The 15,630-nt window shown below is 38.9% G+C and overlaps 2 protein-coding genes across 3 annotated transcripts in view; both read right to left on the reverse strand.

Annotated features, from left to right (window-relative positions):
- LOC306858975 (adiponectin receptor protein 2-like) overlaps nt 1-1,890 on the reverse strand; it is a 39,320-nt gene extending 37,430 nt beyond the window's left edge. Inside the window, exon 1 of the mRNA XM_079399792.1 lies at nt 1,759-1,890. The gene's annotated coding sequence lies outside the window, so the exon portion shown is untranslated. The remainder of the gene's footprint in view (nt 1-1,758) is intronic.
- Nucleotides 1,891-4,019: 2,129 nt separating this feature from the next.
- The window catches only part of LOC306858575 (protein Wnt-5b), a gene marked incomplete at its 5' end in the record, with an annotated part of 79,334 nt that continues 67,723 nt past the window's right edge, over nt 4,020-15,630 (reverse strand). The window contains 4 exons of one of the 2 annotated variants that reach the window (XM_079399163.1): nt 4,020-5,832; nt 11,755-12,047; nt 14,413-14,660; nt 15,218-15,348. In XM_079399163.1, the coding sequence (XP_079255289.1) occupies nt 5,374-5,832; nt 11,755-12,047; nt 14,413-14,660; nt 15,218-15,309 (1,092 nt within the window). In that variant the 3' untranslated portion in view covers nt 4,020-5,373. Of the gene's footprint in view, nt 5,833-11,754; nt 12,048-14,412; nt 14,661-15,217; nt 15,361-15,630 lie in introns of those variants that run through there. The other variant, XM_079399162.1, reaches the window with a different exon arrangement.

Genomic DNA, 15,630 nt, shown 5'->3' on the forward strand with positions numbered 1-15,630 from the left:
CATCCCATGCATGAGAGGGGCTGCCAGTTATTTGGAAGTACAAATGGCTTGGGGCAAGACTTCTGTACCATGATAGCCAATTAATTTCAAGATGACTAGCTGTCCTGGAACATATATCCAAAGTGCAGCACACAGGGCTTCGCCTTGCTACAAAAAACACAAAGAGTTAGGGAGACGGTATTAAAAATAACATGCTGCCTGCTAGTTGTTAAAGAAGTAATAGATATTGCTTTATGACCAACGCAATATAGATTCTTTTTAAAATGTTTCATAATGTGTAAGCAAAATAATTTTATTTTTGCTTTTTGATAGAGTAATAACTAAGCGATCATTACATCGCAACAAAAACATATGAATTAAGAATTTTTTTATCAGAAAGTTGTTTTATGAAATAGTCTTTAATCAGCTTTTTAGGCTGTTGAATTGTAAACTAATTGCTGTATCACTTCAAAAAAAAACCACTGTGCTGTTATTTAAAAGTTAAAGTTGAGTAATTCATTATACAAACAAAAGTTACATCGCCTGTAAATAACATTATGTTCTGGCATTTATCAATAAACAAAAACATAAAAAATAAAATGAACAATAATAATAATAATAAATCAAGTTACACTAAAAGAAATATCGGTTGAGTTTATAAAATATTAAGGTCTATCTCTAGCAACCATATGACTGGGCAGCAATATGACATTGAAGTGGATCTGAAATAATGAAGTGGACTGAGGGAATTCATCCTGCGTGACAAAAATGTAAAAAATGAGAAGAACCCTGTGTACTCATGAGAGGGAAAAGAAAACTAGGTCAGAAATGCCTACGGTGATGACAAGTCAATAAGATGAACAGCGAGCTGTCAAACACTTTCACACTTTGACGCTTAACATAGACTTCAACTGGAATGATTACTATTGTTTTCCATTACCACTATATTAAAAAAAAAACGCCTCTACTAATGTCCATCATCATTTGACCTCTACCAGTTCAATCCTGTTAATTAAATTGTTTGCTCACCTAAAAATTACAACTCCATCATCATTTACTCATCCTCACGTTGTTACAAACTTGTATGCCTTTCTGTCTTCCTCAAAACAAAAAAGGAGATGTTAAGGAAGACGTCACCATTCACTTTCTTTGTGTTGGGAAAAACATGAACTCTAAGTGATTGGTGACTAAGGTGATCATCCTGCCTAACATCTCCTCTTGTGTTTTTAGTAAGACAGAAACTCATAGGGGTTTGCAACAACATGTAGGTGAGTACAGGATGACAATGTTTCATTTGGGTGAAATGTTCCTTTAAATCGAAGCTGCTTTGTTTACAACCCAAACAAAAACAGCATCTTCTATTGTCGCGAAACTCGGACAGAACTCTTTGGGCATAAAAACTTGGAAAAATACAAGACAAGCATGAAAACTCATCAGTGAACACACACCTCTCAGAGACTGACACAAACAAGTCTGAAAGTGACTAATACACAGGGTTTAGACCACATACTTTTCTTTCTTCAGGTTCATAATGTCCTTCAGAAGCTTTTAGATGTGTCTATGATAATATACCAATCTTTTAAATCGTTTAAAATCAAATTTCCGTTAAGATAAAAGCTGGAAAACAACAGACGGACCGTTCCAGGCAGCGTAGCAACGGGAGCTAACGTTAGTCAGCTAGCAATACTGACACAAACAACTTCATTAGCGCAGAAATACAGTCAGAAACACTCTAAATATACTCCAACGACTACATGGGGGTGTCGGGTTTTTGCTCACCTGTTTGCGTAAGCGGCGAGCGTTTGTCCTTCAAGCGTGTGTTTTCGTCGGAGCGGCGCTGCGCATCCAGTGGACTTAATACTGACTGACTCGACCTGGCTGGATTTTCTGGATATAGTTGCGTTTCAATGTGACGTCCCTCGCGTGAGGGCAGAGTGGCCAATCAGAACGTGCGTAGAGGTCACGTGACCGAGTTTGAGGATGACTGGTTAGACGGGATTTGTAGTCCGCGGATGACTTGTTTGTTTGTGTGGTTTTCTTTCATGTTTTTTTGTTTCTTTTTGTTCACCGTCACTGTGTATTTTTATGTAAAATGTTAATGTTTAAATATTACCTATTTTAATAACTTCACTTATTAATTTAGAAAAATATCACTCACAAGCATTAGAATATTGTCATTTAAGGATGTAATCAAATATTGATAAGTTTGAGAGGGAGACATATGTAAAAAGTTTACAAATCTATCTTTGAACAACCCATGTTTATCGAGTGCTATTGGGATACTGAGGAAGACGCTGAATCCCCCAATGTCTATAATGTTAACAACCTTGCTGTCATGGGCCTGTGATGAATTGAAGGCTATGATTTTGTGCAATCGATTACACAGATTCAAATATTTGCATGACAGAAAGTGGGGATATGCAGTGACATCCCTCCCTAACTATTCAGATATGATATCTGTGCTAACAGCTTTAATTGTGCAATGTTGGAACGTAGCCTGCTTGATTTACTAATGATGTAATCGATGACAAAGGTTATAGAGAAAATGTACTATGATCTTTACTGAGAAATTATGCCACTGCTTTGACCATTATCACTAATAAAGACTGAAGTCTGTATGTAGGTGAGTAAATAGGTTACTACACCACATACTATTTTTTATGACGACAATCAAAGTGTGATTTAATTATGTCTAATAAAAAAAGTTTTAGGATTTAAAAATATAAAATATGGACACAGAAATATATGTAAGAATTTAAGAAAATTTCTGCATTATTTCTAGGTCACACTTTTCAGGAAATCTAAAATTCTTATTTATTCAGTAACAGTTCGACTTTTCACTCGAACTCTTAAGGATAATATAATTTGTAATATGAAATATGTATTAAAGCAAATAAAAAAAAAGAAAATATGAAATAAATGCAGAAAATATGCAGAAAAAAATGCTATATGTAAGCGCTAGTTTCAATAGTGGTCTGTATGTGGTTATGTGTTTCCTGTGGTGTTTTGGCTTATATGAGCTTTCTGGAGAATTCCAGTCTAAACCAGCTCAGGTCATGGTTTATCATTTGACCAAACAAAACCAATGAGAAACTAAATAAGTGTAACATAAGCCTCTGTGTTCTGGCCCAACATTAAATGAAGCTGATAACCATCCAAATGAAAAAAAAAGTACTCACCTATTTGCAAAACAGATGTTAGAGGAGGGCATGCAGACAGATCTGCACCTGTCAATACTTTCTGTGCCTGGTATTGAGCCAGAGTCATTGGAAACTCTCCCAAACTGCGTGCGGGTTCACACAGCACATGCAGTTCGTGCCAGTGTCTACTAATTGCATAACAAAACCAGTGAGCTGATCTACTAATAATGCGGTGGGAACTGCAGACAGACAGCAGCATTGAAACTAGTCCGGACCAGTGAAAAAGGGGGAACTGGAATTTGAATTGAGATGTTGGTGTTTGGTTAGGTTTAAAGAAAAGCAAGTGCCGCCCCACCCTGCGACCTCTCCAGAAATCACGAGCAATACAGACCTTTCAAGTTAGATGCCATATTGAAAACGAGGCCGTGATGGATAGACTTGGAGTCTTTAAAAAAGGCACACACTGTATAATGGTCCTAGATCACAATAATCACAATTCACAACTTTTAAAACTGATGTTTCATCAGCTAAATAATCGGTATGTTGTTAAATAGCACATGCACTTCTATCCTTCACAGCCTCATTTTTATTCCTCTCAAAATTGAAATATTGCACTACCCTAACTAACCAATCACATGACCACTGCCTGTATGAAAAATATTGAATGTAAGTGTAAAGGTTACATTATGTTTAGTTTACAACATATACATAATGTATGATGCCAAAAATGTTTGACCATATCAGTAGAATAGATAATATGAGCAGCATTTTAATGACTTAAGCACATATAATTTTATGCAATCTAGAATCCTGGTTATAAATGTGATGAAGTCATTCCAAAAAGCAAACAGAACAAACACAGAGAGTTAAACAGAAGTAAACCAGCAGAGCAGGTGATGGTAATCTCTATTTATATTTTTAATATTACTGGTTTGAATGAGGGGGAATACACACAACAAGCATATGATCACAGGGCAGCAAACAAATGGAATGACATGTCAAAGAGATTGTAAGTGTTAATGGCATATATGACTGACTGACTGTTATTTACAAGTGTAGTTTTCCTCCAAAACGCTCATGAATGAACAAAAGATCTTATTGTCTTGTTCTGTGGCCTGACAGTGGGAGAGCTTGGCTATGATCGCCCGATCCATCCAGTGGCCAGTAATATCTTCTCTGCTCGCATATAAATCCCCAGTAAAAAGCTTCTTTATCAAAAAATAATAATCAGAACAATACATATGATGTATAAAATGAGAAGCAATTAATAAAATATAATCTGAACCACTAGTATTTGGTTACAATAATAGTTTTTGCAGTCCTTATCATGTAGCCTTGATTTTTTTTTTTTCCTATTTTGATTTACCAGACACACATTCATTACCGTGAGGCTTTGAACCATTTCAACCAACAATGACAAAGACAGTGACAGAACAAACACAATATTCTCTGCTCTTGATTAGATGTAATTCCAAGATATGATGTATTGAAGCCCCTGAACTGCATCAAAGGTTCATAACAGACTTCTGAAAGCCTATATGAAGGATATAAATCGAATGATTTTGGAAAAATAAAGGGTTTTGTGTGTGCGTGTTGCTCTAATTCAGGTAAAAACATTCCTGGTTTCATCTTTCACACGTCTCTCCAGGTTTCTTAGCAGAAATGCTTGTGTGACGGGTAACAGGCAGCATTCTGTTCTTGTCATATCTCAAGGATCTTTATGACATCATGGAACACTGTATTTAACACTGGAATTCCGCATTTCTCTGACTCAAGGTTCTTAAGAGCTCTGAAATCGGCAAGGTGGAGTGTGTTTGTGGAAGGCGAATCAGCGGCGGACCGAAGGTCTGGAAAAGGTGATGGGCGACGAGCCGTTGTTCTCGGTCCTCTTTCTGCATCTCTACCGTTTCTAGAGTCTCTAAAGAGTTTAGGCTCTTCTTTTTAGAACAAGCAAACAGTTTGTGCCTCTCTGAATTCAAACATCGAGAGAACAACAGCTTGAACCAGAAAACATCACACCGGTGCCTCCTTTTCATCAATGACGTCCAACTTTTGATTCTTGAGTCAGAAAGGTCATTAAATTACTATCAACGGCACACGTACACTTATTTATATACTTTAATTTGTTGCTATTTAATATATCATTTTACATTTAATTATCTCTAAGTTCCCCCTCTGGGTCCGTTAAGGGTCCCGTTCCTCTCCCGCTAATTGCTCAGTGCCTCTCCAAGGTGTCTGTCCCGTCCCTAGGCTGCTACTTGCACACAAACTGGTCTACGAGCGACGTGCAGCGCTTGCACTTGACGTAGCAGCACCAGTGGAACTTGCAGTGGCAGCGCTCGTGTTTGTAGGTCTTGAACTGGTCGTAACCGCGACCGCAGCACATGAGCTCGCAGCCGTCCATGCCCTCCGAGGTCTTGTTGCACAGGCGGCCCTGGGTGCCCAGAGAGCCGGTGGTCTCGTTACGCAGGCAGTAGTCCGGGCTGGGGTCGATGTAGACCAGGTCCTCGCCCGTCGGGGGGTTAAAGCGGTTGTTGACCAGCTCCAGCTTGCCTCGTCGGCTGATGCGCATGGCGGCGGCGCTGTCGTACTTCTCTTTCAGGAACTCTCCCACATGGCGGAAGTCAGCCAGCTGGAGCCAACAGGTTTTCAGGCTGCACGAACCGGAGACTCCGTGACACTTGCATGCGACGTTGGCCAGATTGTACACTGCCTGTGAGTGGAGAAAGAATTTCAAAGAATTAAAAAGTGTTGAGAGAATATTTTCAAGACAATGTTACTTTACCAATACCAATAACCAATAATCAGCACCAAATTATGGAAGTATAAAATATGGTCTTTTCCAGCTTGAATACCAAAAGGGTCCATGCTTACTTTCCACTGGTGACATCTATACAAATAAGCACTAAATAAATAAATATTGCCTGAATCATGCCTTTTATGATGTCAACGTTTCATCTGGTAAAATTATTATACTGGCTAATATTGTCTAAAATGCAAGAAAAGGGCTGAAAATTATAAACTAATCAATAATATTTTGCCATGTATGCCATAATGTTTCACCAAAAAGTGTTGAAACGTATGAATTTATGTCTGTCTTGCAGTTTCCTGTATAATTATATAAAAGTTATAATTTCCAGCTATTATTGCAACTTTTCTTTGCAAGGAAAATTTAAACATGTATATGAAATTATGATAAAGATGTGTGAAATATTAAAGATAATAATAAATAATATTTTTGTAAACATTTTGAAATAAACATTAAATAATAAAAGTATAAATGTAAACATTTAAAATGTATATATGTAAAAAATAAATAAATAATATTTTAATTGTATTTATTTTAATAAAATAAACAATAAATGTAAAATTTATATTTAAAATTTAAATATGAAATCAATAAAATTAGGCCTATATACACACACACATATACATACATATACATATACATATATTATGTATATAAGAACACACACACACATGCATGTATATATTTTCAAAATATACACTATTTGTGTGTATTTATATATACATAATAAATATACACAGTACACACATATTACATTAACAAAAACTTGGATTATTTTGGATTATTATTTTGGATGCGATTAATCGTTAATAATAACTAAAGATCATGCATATGTTTGTGTTAGGGACAATGCAACTGACAAGTGCTTCTAACGTGAATGATAGAGTTGCGCTGTTACTTTTACTTTTTCATATGATAGGAAGCAACCATCCAGAATATCCTAGGAACCATATACCTTACTTATTACTTATTTAATGAATTAATTTTCTTTAGGGAACACAACAGTAGAACCATTAACAGCTGCAAAATAAACTTTGAAGGATCAACGGCGCCCTCTAGAGACCAAATGTGTTCAGTGCACCAGTCCGTTTGAACCTGGAGGGGCCTCCAGAAGCCTTTGAGTTTACGGTCCCTTTACAAACAGAGAGCCGCAGTGAGAGCATTTGGAGAACAATGGGATGAATAGTCATTCTGTTCTAGAACACACAGAGAGTCCCGAGACCACTGACAGCAGACTTCCTGCTGATTAAATTCAATGAAACACCCAGCTGAATCAATATAGAAGCGCTCGATATATTGTCGTACTAAACTAACGGCTGTTCTTCCCTTTCCTTTTTAATTATTTTACATGTAACATTAACAGACTATTACTTTTCATTAACCGCCCACAACGGGCCGCACCGAATGCGTCGCGTCTCACCGACAAACACAAAAACAAGCTAATGAGTACAATGTCTGGGCTCAATCAAGGTTGGGTGGCCAGTGTGGGTATTTCCTGCCCTGGTTTGTGACGTGGGGTGTTTGCTGTGTCTTTTGTGTCTGTTTAGTGTCCTGAACGAGGGAACATTAAAGGCATTTCTCTCTCTGTTTCTCTGTCATTTAAGCGCAGGCAGTGCTCCTCCCTTTAACACCTCACGTGAGAACATTTAACGGTCGTCTTTGAGGATGTGCTGCCACGACTCTTCAACCCCCCTCCGGTGGCAGCTGTTTAAGCCCCCTCCATTTTACCTGCTCGCACACAGACATTAAGGGGAGTTCCAACACCTTTCAAGTCTCTGTCATCACCAGCCCTACCTGCATACCTGTCTGCAATCCAGAAACAACACACACACACACACACACTTTCCCAAACAGCAGCGGCCCACATCACGCAAGCCATTCTGGGCTATTTACAATCTTGCGTGTCAAGCGGCAGTTCCGCTACCTCATCCAAACGATCTCACACAAAAGGGTTTTTGAGCATTTCTATGCAACATGTGCGCCCAACTGAAACTGTGTTCACATAAAGGCCGCCGTTTCGCTCTTTTATTCGTCCTCACTTTCATCTATCTCCTTTTCTCTCTTTTCTCTCTTTTTGGCCCAAGTGACCAAGGTGTGATGGATAGACAGGCTCATCGGTGCGTGGAAGGGACACGCATGCGGTGCTGCGCACAATGGAGCACGCTCAGACGGGGTCAGGGTTGGCTGCTGGGTGGGGTCGGGGCGGAGTGCGGAGACGCCAAACAACCATCCCTGGAGGTGTAGAGATAAGAGACGCGGGACAGGAAAAAGAATCTACAGTAAACAAATAAGTCTCTCTGAGCAATGCTAAGAAAATGTAGCAGTTTTCAAGGCCACAACTACGTATCAGTAGTAATGAGACGTATTTTAAAAGATCTATGTTTGTTTTTTATGTAAGGTTTATTCTGCTACATAATGGGGACTAAAGTGGGGACTAAATCTGGCAAAACAATACTGTGAGGATGCCATCATGAATAAAAATTATTCATTATTTAAGCAAATCATTTTTTGCAAGTAAATCGGTTTCATTTTTTTGGTACAATGTAAAAATAAAGAAATAAAGAAATTATAATTAATTTTTATATTATATTATTCTGTTTTTCATTGTAGGAAATATACAAAATACAAATATATATGTGTACACACACACACACACACACACACACACACACACACAGCATATAAAAATCTTAGTTTATTTTAGTCTAGGAAACTCAAAATCTAGGAAACAATTTTCAATCAGTAATTGCTAGTAAATTTCACAAATAATTACAAAGAAACAGCAAGTAACAATGAATTCAACATTTTTTTAAGTATAAGGACTGAAATACTATTATTTATATTATTTTCTTGTAAAACATACACTAATTGTTATACTTTATTCATACTATGAAGCTGGTGTTTGATGCTGCTAGTTTTCATTTCATTTTATTTATATTTTTGCCTAGATTTCTACTTTCCATACTGTCTTGGAGTTCCCATGTATGCTGTATTCCTTCAGCAACCAGTCCAACTCATCCATTTTAATTTCATCCAATGTCATTTTGTAAATAAATTCAATTTCTATTTGTCAACACAACCAGCTTTAAGTACTTGATAATATGTCTTCAAATCTGAAGTTTTATAAGATCATAAGGGGCATTATTCAGTCACTTTTGACTAGTTGCGTAAATAAAAAACAAGAGAAGTATATGGTTGCTCCTCATTTAGATAGCTAAGTAAACATGCGTGTCTGTGAATACAAAAGCATTCAAACATTAGTAATGCAGATAAATTCACTGAATGAGCGAGTCCGAAAGCCTTCCCAGTATATTAAAATGCGTTACGTGTGTGTGTGAGTACGCAATAAAGTGCTTTAGATTAAGGTGTGTGTGTGTTTGTCTCCGCTGCAGTTGATTTAGAATGAAAGACCTTTATAAAGGGTGTAGGCCTCCTCCTCTCTGTACAGTCTGGGTCACAAGCCTTTGTGACCCACAGGGCCGGAACCACACGCACCACCTTTCACTACACCCTTACATCCCCCGCCCGTCCCGACTCCACACCGAGGGGCATCCGATACGCTTCTGTCGCCTCCACAAAAGCCCACCAAGACTAAGCCTTTCCAAGCAAGACAAATCTCCGGCAAACAGGCCCTGCAGAAAGGGAACGCCAGGGAGGCGGGAGTCTCGGGGGTCACACCCCACCTTCAAATCCACCTCCACCAAAAAAGCAGATGCCAATAACTCAAAAAAGAACAAAAAGGATTCAATTGAGATATAATCTCGCCCTCGTGCACATACAGCACCCATCCAGACCTTGACCTCCTCACCTCCGGGAACCTCCAGGAGAAGAGCCAGGGATCTCAGATGTGCCATAACTCCAGAAAAGAGGCCCTCTCTTCTGTAAACACCTTAAATACACTCATCTTCTCTAAGACAAACATATGCGGCGGTGCTCTGTGCACGGCAAGCACCCACATCGGCAGGCAAATGGACTTTTTATGAGGCCGCTTCGTTTTAAAAGCACTCAAATAACTGAGGGGAAAGAGGATGGGATCGGGGTGTGGTATGACAAAGCGTGGGACTCGCAAAGGGACGGAGAAATGCATTCCAGCTTGATGGCGTGTTTTGGCAGGATGTGGTGACATTCTGCAGTGCCTTCTCCGAGAGGGTTTAATGCCCACCTGAACGTGGCAGGGGGGCCACAGTTTGTTGGAGCCAGACACACACACTCACATACTTGGAAACGCTCCAATAATCCCTCCACCGTATAGCTGTTCTATAAAACAGCGAGAAGTCGTTCAACAAGAAAATGTGCAGTGTCAGAGCGTTCCTGACTAAACATATTTACCACACATCACCTTATAAAAAAACACAAAAAACTATTTGTTCTGGCATCGATTGCTCCATTAAATTAATCAAAGGAAGATTAGATCTGAGCTACATGCTGATTCAGAGAAACATGGGACGCTTCATCCCTGGTGGCGCTTTGACTTCCTGACCCCCAGCAGACTCCAAGGGCACTAGCCTTTGCATGGGCGACATTTCCATTAAATTAGCTCTCTCACTAGCCTGTAATCTAAATGCAGAGATGCCACAGACTACAGTTATTTTTATATAAACCCAAAGTTAAAGTCTTGATGACTGACTAATCATCCAACAACCGACTAATCAGGTAAACAAGCTTTTTTCCAGATGTGTGCATGCTGCTAGACAGCCATTTTAATTTTACTTGCATCTATGCCTTAAACAGATGTTGTTTTTCCACAGCAACTTTTATCAGTTAATGCATTCCCTGACAAACAAACCCACTACCTTGATGTTTCAAGTGCCATGCACTAGCTACAGGAATTCATCCACTTTAAAGCACACGTCTTTGGCCACTGCATCATTTCTCTCACTGTTTTTGAGTGTCCTTTCACAAGGATTATGCTTTTAGGTATATTCCATTCTGTCTTATTATAAAGAGTACACATCGAGTCAGGTGAATCCAAACTAGCATAATGGCCAAAAAGGTCTTGTCTGTTATCAATAGTGTTGCGATGTATGAAGCACAGCTCAGTCACTTTCAAACCAAGCAGCTTTCTTCTTGGTCATTGTGCGAAATTTAACAGAACTTCAAAACACTGAGAAATCTGCATGAGGAAAACTCCCAATCGTGTGGATTCCTATTAAACCAACTGGCTTTTGTCTGCCAAACCTCACCAAACAATGTGACCGCATCTTAACTGAAAATGGACTTCCTTAAGACAAATGAACTGACTAGTTTTTCAGGCAACTCACTGACTAGTCAATTTAAAAAAATAGATGTTATTGCACATCCCTAAAAGTTAAATATAACTACTACAGACCACACACTAACCCCACCCCTTAAAAAATTATGAACCATTTTACCTTTGAGAACATCTGATTTTGTCAGACATAGCTAACTTCTAAAGACAATTGTGGTCCCAAAGTATAGCTAAGTAAACACATTCACTCAACAACAGAGGGAGAATGAAGTAACTGTGTTTGTTATTGTGTTTGTGGTGATCTGCAGGAGACATTAGTGCTGCCTTTGGTTTATTCAGGCACAAACATATCTAAAGCTGTGTTTATCCGTTCAAGTGTACATCTGGGCTCTTATTTCTCAATAACACAATAGAGGTTGCAACAGTTGTGAATCATGTAGAAACACACCTTAACCAAACCAGTGCACTGTAGACTCTTGCACAAAATGAAATTAGATGGATCATAGTGGATTTAACGCCCACAGAATGGGTCAAGATACCGTGGAGACGCTTGGTACGATTCACTCATTTCTATCTATCAATAGATGATTAACTGATATGTGTGTTCAGTTCCTCACCATTCTCCCGGCTTCATTGTTCTGTAGGTTCATAAGCGTGCGTGCATGTTCAACAGATCCACGTGGGTAGTTTTTCTCACGCTCGCGGGCGTCCACAAACTCCCGGGCGAAACGGTAGCCGTAGTTGACGTTGTCCCCGCAGCCGCCCCATAGCCAGTCTCTCTGGAGGTCTTTGGGACGAGCCGCTCGGCTGCAGCCGCAGGTGGAAAGCTCACCCTCGCGGCACGCCCGACTCACCGCATTCACGACACCCGCTGCGCTGATGGCGTAAGTAAAAGCTGTTTCTCTGCTGCCTGCAGAAGACACACACACAAACACATAATTAGGACACAGACGACATTCCACTGGCTGCAAATCACTTTGTTAAATCATCCACAACTCTTCAGTACACTATTTTTCTTGATTATTCACTTAGGAAGTAAGGCAAAGAGTACAACAACTCATTTCCAGAGCCCCACAGATGGTAACAATCTTTCTGGTAAGCCCTGCAGTGAGAGATAAGATTATCAGAAACGTGTGCATGTACATGGACAGCACTGATTCATTGTTCCATTGTTATATATATATAAATATATATCTCTATGGATATATATTGAAACGCAAGCGAAAAGAGACAGGTTTTCCAGTGTTGGTACACTTGATATGAGACATATGATAACCCGCAAAACTTTCCTGCCAAAGAGGCGCTAGGTTTATAAAAATTTGTGCTCTTTTTCGCATCTGTTGTACATGTGTTACCTGATAAACCCCCCCCCCCCCCCATCTAATAAGCCATCTGGAATGCAGATTTCACATACCTCAACAGCACAAGCAATACAGTTAATAGCGTTTAACGTTTAAAAGCTGTTTAAACATGTTAAAAAGTGCTGGTACAACCATATTTAGAGATAAGCACTTTGTATCAATGCTCAGCGACACAGTAATTATGAGAGGAAATTTGTCAAACAAAACGTTTTTTAAACTCCAGGCCTTGAGCATTCCTTTTTAATGATCCGGCCTTCCTCAATGCCTTAATGAAAGTGAACTTGCCCCTGACTAGACGGACCACAAGTAACTGTTTTGTGTTTTAAAAAAGCACAAAAATGTATGACAGGAGCAGGAGGCTTATAATGTTAATGTTTCACCCCAAGCTTGTCATTTTTACATTAATTTACTTGATTTTATGGCTTTTCAGCTCTACTTTCAGTATGTAAAAATATATATCAAACTACTTAGACTATTAAGAGCAAATTTTAGATAGATAGATAGATAGATAGATAGATAGATAGATAGATAGATAGATAGATAGATAGATAGATAGATAGATAGATAGATAGATAGATAGATAGATAGATAGATCACACACTATAGAAAGAGTAAAGTATTTTAAAATTGTATGCGAATTCGTTGCCGGTTTCACAGTATCAAACACACAAAGCGGCGCGTGTAAACGGGTGTGTACCTGCATTCCAGAGATGCGCCTATTGAATTCGGAGGACCACTTTTATTGGCCTTTGGTGCCCAGACTTCAAATAGAGTCCCGGATATCCCGACTCTGTGTCATCGTGTCATTGCATTTCAAAAGCGACGCTGGACAATGGCCCGACTAACACCTCAATATAAACCTCGCGATTGACTGCAAATAAGTCCCGTGCTATTTGGGGGGGCATGGGAGAGGGGCACGTCGCGTCTTACACCTTGTTTCACTGATGAGCGGAACTAACACTCAATTGAGGCAACGAGCGCTGTTTTCTGTGAGAGATCGACAGGCAAACGAGCATGCATTCGATTCAAGTAGCCTACACGCTGCTTACAGGCTACATGAAGGACTGGCACATTCTGGAGAAACTTTCTTCATTTAAATATGCTGTATAAAAGATCTGCACGAATGCAAACATGCATGCACAAACTAATACAGAGCACCCATTATTTTTTAAATAACAGACAATGTTATATGAAAATCACCAAACTGATGTCAAGAGCGCAGCGCGTAGCAGTTCAATGCATGCTGAGCACGCACCATTAACACTTTACATGTAGGCTACATATAACTAAACAAAACTATACCTTTACCAAAAACGTTTATTAAAGCATGCGCTTATATGCGTTATTTATTTTTAATGCGTTTTAAAATTGCCCAGTTGCTCAATAAAAAGTTGGCAAAGTAGGCAATTTCATATATTTTTTTGAAGATATCACAAGAACAAATGGATATTTATATTCCATGTCTCATTTAAAATAGTCTCTATAAAACATGACCACTTCTATTTTTACATGAATTGTGATCATGATTCATTCATATGACAGACACTAAAATACAATAGAACACAAAAAACTAAAACAATAATAGACCCTTAAATAATCTATATACCATATACATACATTTATTTTTACATGCTTTATGTATTGTTTTTATGAAGCATCTTTCAGAAGGGCAAACTAGAATTAAACAGCTGGTCATGTGAATATTTACACCAGCCACATGAAATCAGGAACTTTAATTAATAGCTGACAATTCTGAACAAAACATTAACTATTTATAGACTAATTCAAAACTACACTGTGGTCTGACATTTCAAAGCAGGCATGTATTCAAAAGCTGAATGCTTTATTTTTGTGCAATTAATCAATTTAGATACTTGTTTTGAGTGCATTGTAAGCATCATCACTTTTACTCACCTATCTGCATGACGCGGCCGAACACGGATGTGTTGTCCACCGTGCTACAGTTCCATCGCCTTTGCCTGAACTGATACTGACACTCCTTGATGCCCGTCTTTGCCCCCTCTCCGATATAAACCATATGGTCCTGATAGAGCTGGCAGAGCTTCCTCTGACCCTGAGACAGGCCCGTCAGCTGGCTGCACAGAGGCTGTGCTCCAATGATGTACATCTCCGGTCTTTGGATAGGGTTCATGGCTAAAGACCTGAGAAAGTAAGACCAAAGCTCAGACCATCAGCCAAATACAGTGTGGACAACTAACCTGCAGCATGCATGACACAAAATCATTATTTATAGTGTAAAACTTAATTAGGCTATCATTTTTATTCTTTTTTTTTTTTGAGAATGTAATAAGATATAGAAATGCGTATTGTATTGTTTTCACGTGACTAAGTCAAACTCTAAACCCGTGATTCTCTGCAATGTACCAGTTTAATTTCAAGCAAATTCTTTTTTTTTTTTCTTTTGTTATATTAAGTTATTGGACGGTTTAATGGTGTCTGTAACTTATTATCAAACTGAAAACTGCTGGAAAAACCTGTTGTCCTCAGGACATGTTGCCTTGAAAGCCCTTATTTACAAACAGTTTGACCATTTGTTGCCCAAGGTAAATATTGTGACAAAGCCTTCACATTTGTTCTCAGCTAACGGTTTTATTATGCATTGTTTCATCCTTTCACAAAGACACATAACTCAATATGATACTCTTTAGAAATATATATAAGTAACCTAAATTAGTTTGCAAATACAATCTGATCTTACCACCACGAGTTGGCGACCACCAGCAGCTGTGAGTTGCAGACGATGAGAGCCACTGCCAAAAGTAGGTGTCCTTGGTTCATTCTCACATCCATCCTTCCTCGTCCAAGAAATAGAAACGTCAAGAGCCTCCTCTGGGGAAACATTTAGGAAATGATAGTAATCCACTTGCTGCTTCCTTTAGTAACTTGACTAAAACAGAAAGTCCAGTGCCTCTGAATCCCCTCAATTTCGCTCCAGCTCAATTTTAAACACCAGCTGTGCGTAAAACACCTAGATAACCTGAGGCACTAACGGAGTCTGACATCTGTTGAGAATGTTATTTTCAAACTCCGCTTCATAAAACGCAACGAAAGTGGATGTCGGTGCGTAATGGACATAAGCGCCACATGGATGGAAGTTAAAACGAACGATGA

Source organism: Barbus barbus (assembly GCF_936440315.1).
Source record: "Barbus barbus genome assembly, chromosome: 39".
Lineage (NCBI taxonomy): Eukaryota > Metazoa > Chordata > Actinopteri > Cypriniformes > Cyprinidae > Barbus > Barbus barbus.